Genomic DNA, 8,415 nt, shown 5'->3' on the forward strand with positions numbered 1-8,415 from the left:
GTATTGTACATTGGTACTAGTTGAGTAGGTCTATTATGTGGGTATTGTCTTATATGTGGATGATGACTTGAAATGTGTCTCTTATAATTGTGATATGAAGGTTTTATCAAAAATGGCATGAAAGCACATATTTCAAATAAATGTCCTTTTTTTTAGCATGTTTTTGCATGGTCATCATACTTAGTACTTAATTGTGCTAATTCCATATTTCTCTATTTTCTACAAGTGTAGGTTCCGGCAAGTGAGCGGGTTTTGTAGTAACTTGGGATTTGAAGTTCTTCCTAGATTTTGTGGTATGTCCTCATATGCCGAGGGCAAGACTTTTCTATTCTAGTTTTATGATAAGGTTCTTGTAATAGACTTAATAGACTTTTTTTTGATTGTAAAGGGCCGTGTCCCTAGTATGTTTTCACGTTTATGTCTAAGATGGCTAAGAGACTTAGTATTCCGCTTGTGTACTTTTGAATGATGTTTTTAAAAGTGACCTTTGAGTCTTATGGGATTTTATTTAAAGAGTTTTTAATTCCGCACTATTTTACATATCTAATGTGATGAATACTAAGGGCAAGATAAGACCTCCGAGAGGTCGAATACGCATGTTACGACTTGGGGGTGCTCTCGGGTCGTGACAATCATAGGTCGATCGAGCTCGCGATTACAATAACAGAATAACAAGCGAGTAATTAACACATAATAGGTCACTAGTAAAGGCATAAGAATCATGTATGCATCAAAGTAAAGCTACAATGGAAATTAATGAAAGCAATAAAGTTATCTAAACCTAATTGGATCCCCCTAGACCAGAATGCACATACAAAGGCATAACAGCAATAATTATACAAGCAATAACATGTCTGAACCCCATAAGCCCGACGGGTATAAGTAAATACTACATTATAAGACACAATTCGATAGTAAACACCAGCATCGTCCCCGAATTTGATGTTGGGATAACCCCATGTAACCTAATATCTCTCAAAATTTTACATCAAAATAGCTAGTCTTTCCTAGAATCTTACATCGGAAAGCCTTATTAAAACTTAACACACCTAAAAATCTTACATCATAAAGCCTTTATATTACCTAACATATCCCAAAACCTTAGCACATCAAATTAAACAAGTTATCATACAATCAGATTCATTGTTTCTTGTTAATATTTTAATGGGTAAGTCGAAGACTCCTTGGAATATTGTGGTTTGGGTGCAAGAGATACAACATATCATAGTAGGGAGGGAAACTAAGATTACTCGCATTCTAAGGGAAGGGAATAAAGTTGCCGATCATTTGGTAAATAAAGATTTAGATGATGGAGCAATACATATCAATAAATTCCAAGAATTGACATATGAAGGGAAAAGGCTGATAAATGGTGACTAGTTATTATATCCATACATCAAAACAACAACAAAGTGGTAGATGGAGATATAGTTTCAAGATTCAGCAATAACAAGGAGATACAATAAAACACATAAAAGGCAGTACAATAAGGAGATATAGCATAATCAAGCTCAAAAGGGCATGAATTAAAGGAAGAGAGGTGTACTTGATAATGAAGAACTCTTGGAGCTCAACAATCACAACAGATGATAACAAAGGAGAAAAAAAATCCTCAAGCAAAAACAAACAAAAGAAATTGTGAAACACAACACCAGATACAAGCAAGACGAAGAAGAAAGAGTAAGATCTAGAGTGTCCTTACCTCAATCGAAGCTAAAGAACATGCAACAATAGTGGAAGAGATTGAGAGAAAAGTGGCAACAAAATTCAAGTGTTAGAACTAGGATTTCCAATTCTGGTTTTATTTATTTTTTAATTTGTTTTTAAGAATTTTTTAGTATTTATAATGCTGTCTTCTTGGGCCAGATCTGATTGGATCTATTTTGGGCCTGGTCTGATTGGATCATGTGTAATAAGGGATTATTTTTTTTTCATTTAAATAAAAATGCCTACAAGGCAACATAATTTATTAAAAATAATATCCCAAAATCTTACGTCAGAATTGCTAGTCCTTTTGGGAATCTTACATTGGAAAGCCTTGATATAACCAAACATATCCCAAAATCATACGTCAAAATTGCTAGTCCTTTTTGGAATCTCACATCATAAATTGTTGATATAACCAAGTAATCTTGAAATATTACATCGAAATGACTACACAAAAACATAATATCTCTAAAAATCTTACATCAAAATATCTACAACACTAGCTAGAGTCTCCCAGAATCTCACCTTGGGTCAGCTATAAGACTAAAAGGAAACGGATCTTGCATAAGTCTAGATGGTCATCTCACTACAACAAGCCCATTACACATATTGTAATGACTCGGTCAGTCATTTTTTGTTTCTATGGAAATTATCGTTTTGCCCTCCCGATATTGACCATAAGTCTTCTATGATTGAGTTTGAAAAGTATTCTTGAACTTTGAGTTAAAAGTTGAGAATTTGGTAAGTTTTGAGTTTGAAAGGCTAAGTTGTTAAGAAAGTAGTTTTTGGTGTCTTTTAGAGTTTCGAGTGTCAGAATGGAATTTCATCCATTCTATCAGTCCCAAAAGGTGAAATATATTATGTGAGAGTTGTCGATTTTTTATTCCAAGTCTTTTTGAGGATTTGAGGTCCTTACTTGTGAAATTATGGAATTTTAGCATTTGGGTTGACTTTGGTCAATATTCAGGGTTCAGAGGCTTGAATCAGAATTCATAGAGTTTCATTGGATTCAGGGAATAATTTTAGGGCTAGGTGAGGTCTTGGTTGATTTTTGAGACGTCCCGAGCTTTTTTTTTTAGCTTTTTTAGGCGTTGAGTTAGTTTCTTGCAATTTTCACGGATGTCAGGTCAAGGAGACCTTATATTCGTATTTTGATAGTTCCATTGAGTCTGTAATGTTTATTACAATTGATTTGAATATGTTGTTTGTGTGCACGGGGTTCCAAATGAATCTCGAGGGTCCTTTCGATGCTTTTATATTGGTTGATGTTTCTGGTGCGGCAGTCTTCGCTCAAGCGGAACTTGGTTCGCTTTAGCGATGGTCAGTTAAGAAGAACCTGGTTCACAAAAGCGAGACTGACCTTTTGGGCGGAATTCACTTTAGCGATGGTCGCTTAAGCGAAATTTGGTTTGCAAAAGCGAGACCCTCCAATTTTTGCGGGGTTCGGTTAAGTGGAACCTGGTTCACTTAAGCGACATCAGAGGAGGTTTTGACCTGCAAATTACGAGGTTTCAACCCCATTTCACCATTTTTAGATTTGGGAGCGTTGGGGTGGCGATTTGGACCAGATTTTTTAGCAAAATCTTTTGGGTAATGATTCTTAACTCTAAATCTTCATTCACCCATTATTATTTATGGATTTATGTAATCAAATCAAGCTTTTGAATTTTTGACTCTATAAAAAATTTCCATATGATTTATTCTTGGTAAAAATTTGAGGCCCCCCAAAATTGGGGGACTAAGGCATATGCCTTATTTTTTACACAATAGAGCCACCCCTGCACCCATGGTAAGTAAAACACACTTAGATGTTGACTAGACAAAATATTTATCAAGAAATGCTTTTAGGCGTGTTTGCCCATAAAATCTCCATCCATCTAGTATATATTACAACTTTATTATTAAATTAATCATTTTTAAATCCTTAACTCTCCCCTCTCAAGTCAGAGATATCGAGATCACGCCTAAGATAGTGGATGTCACGGTTGGAACAAATCAATTTATACGATGATAGTTTTAACTTTTAATCTTAACTTTTAACTTAATATTAATTTATTTAGATTTGCTACACGGGAATTAACTTTTAACATGAAATGCCACGTGACAGAATTTTTAAACAAAAGAGAGAGTATACACACATCATCAGAAATTTGTTGAGGTGTGTTTCACTAATTATCATAGTTCAAGTATGAAACTCATACTCTCAATAGTTCAAGTGTGAAACTCAAAAAGCTGATTAGTTTAGATATGACGTTTTTTACCCTTAGGGGTCGTTTTGTAGAGAGTATTAGGAGCAATAATTCATGTATTATGTATGGTATTAGTTAGGGTACTGTGTTTGCTAGTATTTTGGGCTTATATATAATTAATCTATGTATTAGTTATACACCCTACAAGGTATTATTGGATGTACAACTAATACCTTCCATTTGGTGGTATTAGTAAATACATATTTCCTTTGTCCCACAAGTTTCAAAAGTCTTTTTTTCTTTCTTAAACTCCCTACCAAGAACTAACACATATAAACTGGGACGGAGGGAGTAGGATTTAATACTGTGGGATGAATCTATGTAAAGACAAAAATACCCCTCAAATCCTTTTAATCATTTGATTTATTTTCTTGATTTTATGTTTTATATTTGTACTAGTAAATTTATTTAAATAAATTAGCTTACAAATTTTATTAGTTAGAGAGAGTTGTTTGTTGCTAAATAAATCCAAAATACAAATCAATACAATATTTGAAATGTGAGTTATTTAATATTTACTAATTGAAAAAGACAAATATATGACCACATGACGTTTATGATCTTAATTGAATTTATTATTTGCTGATATATAAGTATGTGGTTTTCTATTTTTTGTATTTTAAACAATTTATAAAATTGCATACATATTAAAACTACAACTTGCAATTTGTATATGTAAACGTAGATGGTTTATTCGATTTTACTATTGCTTACCGTCTTTTCGATTTTAAAATTAGATGGTCTATCTTTTAAAATTGAATATTGATGTTTTATTGAGAGATCAATTTATTAAGATGACAATTATTTACCCTCAAATAATTCAAGTGAGAAAATTACAAACATGATAATAAAATTGTTCTTCTCCTAACTAGTTGGAAGGCGAAAAAAATAATATTGTTCGGCTGTTATCTACTTTGATCCAATTACATAAAATAGAAAATCACATGACAATTCTAGGGTATAATTGAAAAGAAAATTTTGTAGAGTTTTAATTCAAACACAAAATTAGATGGGAAGCAATGAACCAAACCCTTATAGAAAATAAATCATGCATTACTAATTCATGTATTACTAATCCCTACGTTATTTATATTTGTACCAAACAAACCCTTAATTCAATAGACATACATCACCTACTGTAATTTAGACCCATTTAAAGACCTAATTGAATGCAACGTGTTGGTTTGTTGACGAGTATCAATAGATTACTAATTAAAAAAAGGCTAACTTTCACATATAGCAAACATAAAAATCATATTTGTATGTTATAGCTATAGTTTGCATAATTGCGCTCCATAGCAAATTTTATGTTTGCTATGGAGCTTTTGATTTGTATAATTTACTAGATTCATTCAATTTTATACAAATTGTTCAGTTTTGTATAAATTCATTTATACATTGTAATTTGTATAATAAGATCTATATTTATATAATTATAAGTGTATAAGATGAAAATATATGTATTTATATTTGTAGATACATTTCTCTCTCACTTTATACAAACACAAACTCATTTTAAATATTTTATATATTTGATACCGAATGGATAATTGTATACCGAAAATGACTAATTGTATACCGAACCAGATGGTAAAAAATTGGATGTTTGCTACGAATTACAAATAAAATAAACCATGGCTATAACATTTAATTTGAATTAATAGTTTGTTATTTCATACAATTTTCCCTTAAAATAATACTCTTCACAAACAATATATATAGAATCAATCAGCTCATAATTGAAAAGATAACACATTATAACTCAATTATTGCAAACTTCCATAATATTTCTGAGTCAATATAATATAAAACCCTTCATCAAGTTGAGATGGCAGGCAGAAAGGAAACTTACATTTGAATATATGTTTGATCAGAAGAATAATTAGTTGTTGTGGATTAGATAGTAACTAGTCATTAAGTTTAATTTAACACAATTATAAAAATTACAATATTTTCTATATTTCTTGGTCTCAATTTACGTGACACTTTTAATTTTGACTAGACACAAAATTTAAAAATAAATAAAAAATGAAGACTTTTGAAATTTGTGATCTAAAGCACTCTTTAACCATTGTGTGGCTATAAGTAATTTCATTAAATGGAATTTAAAAGTTAAGTTATTTCTAATTATAGAAAGGTGATATACTTTCTCAGAAACGGACTAAAAAAGTAATGTCACATAAATTGAGACAGGGAAAGTAATAAAGAAATCCAATGCATCCATGTGTAGAGGCTTTGGGCAACGTTATCATTTGGGAATGCCAATCCTCAGATCAAGCCCAAGGTCCATTCCGTTGTAGGCAATGGGAGCATACATCCATAGATCTTCAGAGCTCAATAGCTGCATGCACAAAACACACCACATTAACATCCATCTCTTCATTCCAAAGTATCAGATAGAGCACATTTTTATTAGTTAATTATATTCTCAACACGCTTCTCACATGCAAGTCATATTCTTTTTCATGGGACAAGCACATGGAAATTCATTCCTAGGACCTTTGTCTGCTCTAATATCATGTTAAAGTGTGTGACTATCTCATCTAAAAGCTTAAGTTGTTTGAGAGAACGCACTTTTATTAGTTAATTATATTCTCAACATAGTAAATCTTATTTAGTAACATAAAAAAATAATATGTTGTTCAGTTTTAGTGTCAGATCCTCCAAAAGTAGTGCATTTTTGGAAGATCCAATACTGATATAGAAACATTTTTGTGGAGTCTGAGCTCATAGATTGTTCTCTCCGTGTGAATATGATTGTGTATGTATATTGTCTTCGTGTAGTTTAAATCCTTAATGCATTGCAACACTTTGTGAAGGGAAGATAATAAACCTTACCTTGATTTGGAGTTGCAAAAATTTAACATACTGAACTGCCTCTTCAAGCATGGTGCTAATGTCAACCTGTCATTAAATATTTTGCCATTTAGGTTCACATTCTTTCAGCAGATATAACAGAACGATCGATCACTAATGCAGTTACACGGACTTAACTTACCTTGGTTCCATTAGGGATGAGACTCTGCAAGGTCTTCAATCTCTCGTTAATTCGCTCTCTTCTTTTCTGTTAGAAGAGAAAGAAGAAAATCATTTACGTTTATACTAGCAGATCAACAAAATGTAACAGGCAGTTAGTTACATACCCTGGCATACAAGCTCTGGGGGTCAGTTGCTGAACCCCTGCTTGCTCTGGATTTTTGAGTCAACTCGAGAGAAACATTAGATTCATCTTCTGAGCAACAACTGATCATTGAGTTTTGCCTCTGAAGCACAGCCTTGTTTTTACCATCCATCTCGCCAGTCTTAACATCTGTTTGCAGCTTTGTGCTTCTCTTGTTCTTTGGTACCTACATCAGGAATCATTAAATCTACAATTCTGAAAGAAAATTAACAACTACTACTAATAATAATAAATCAGATAGAAAGGTTTTGAAGTTTATGAATAACACTCACATGACCATGTAACTGGGCTCTTTTCTTAGAACTCTCTGTTGGACTATGATCTTCCGGAAATCGCTCATAATCTATTCTTCCTAGCTGCATGCCTTTTCCATCAAGAAGAGGTTCAGCCGTGTTTCCATCAAACTCCATGTTATTAACGAAGTACTCATCTGCTTCAATTGGATTATTAGTATCCATCAGACCACGTTCTGTTGTTATTGAACTATCATTTCTCATCAAGATAGGCCGAGAATTACTTGAGTAGTAACTTTCATGACTCGGAGGAGGAAAGAGAAAACCACTATGTTCTCTTCCTCCTGACGATCCAATATTTGATTCATGACCAATATTCCAATAACCAGATGAAGCTCCGTAGTTATTAGAATCATTTGGAAACGAACAGTTACCAAGTAACTGTGCCATGAAATCCGCCTCCTCAGTAAAACACATTCCACTCAAGGAACTCCAATCTCCTTCAGACATTGATGCCACATGCTCCATTCTCTTAACAACTTATTTATAATAGAGAAACTCAATGTTGGAAATAGTGAGAGATAGAAGCGCGTATTTATAGCAATATATAGGAATAACAGAAGGGATTTGACTTTGGTAGGTATATCAATATTCTATGACTGAGCAACCAATAAACAGAATATGCCCCCGATTGTTTTAAATATAAATAGATTATGTATAAAATGGGGCAATGACAACTAAGATAGACTTAGTTCAACCAGATAGGGACTAAATTGAGGGAATATAAACATTTATAATTATGTAATTGTGACAATGACTAGAGTATATATAGCAATGATTGAGAAAAGGATTAAGTATTATGAGTAACTATCAATTGTCCAAATTTTATAATTAGGAAAATAGGGAAAGGAGATTGAGAATCATACCTGGAGAACGTGGGAGTCTTTTTCTATACATTATAAAATGAAAGCACAAATGGCATCACCTGAGAATATGCAGATCGATTGTGGTACTGAGTTTGACATTTTTAGAAGGGAAAGATTGA

The 8,415-nt window shown here is 32.6% G+C and overlaps 1 protein-coding gene across 1 annotated transcript; it reads right to left on the bottom strand.

Annotated features, from left to right (window-relative positions):
* Nucleotides 1–6,204: 6,204 nt before the first annotated feature.
* LOC125807224 (transcription factor bHLH84-like) lies at nt 6,205–7,898 on the bottom strand. The gene is made up of 5 exons (XM_049486947.1): nt 7,410–7,898; nt 7,100–7,303; nt 6,955–7,020; nt 6,795–6,860; nt 6,205–6,297 (listed from the first exon to the last, which is right to left on the bottom strand). Exons 1-5 carry the CDS (start codon nt 7,896–7,898, stop codon nt 6,205–6,207), a joined length of 918 nt encoding a protein of 305 aa, XP_049342904.1.
* Between the last annotated feature and the right edge of the window lie 517 nt (nt 7,899–8,415).

The sequence above is a fragment of the Solanum verrucosum genome, unplaced genomic scaffold (genome assembly GCF_900185275.1).
Source record: "Solanum verrucosum unplaced genomic scaffold, falcon-dt-bn FXZP01000153.1, whole genome shotgun sequence".
NCBI classification, from domain to species: Eukaryota; Viridiplantae; Streptophyta; class Magnoliopsida; order Solanales; family Solanaceae; genus Solanum; species Solanum verrucosum.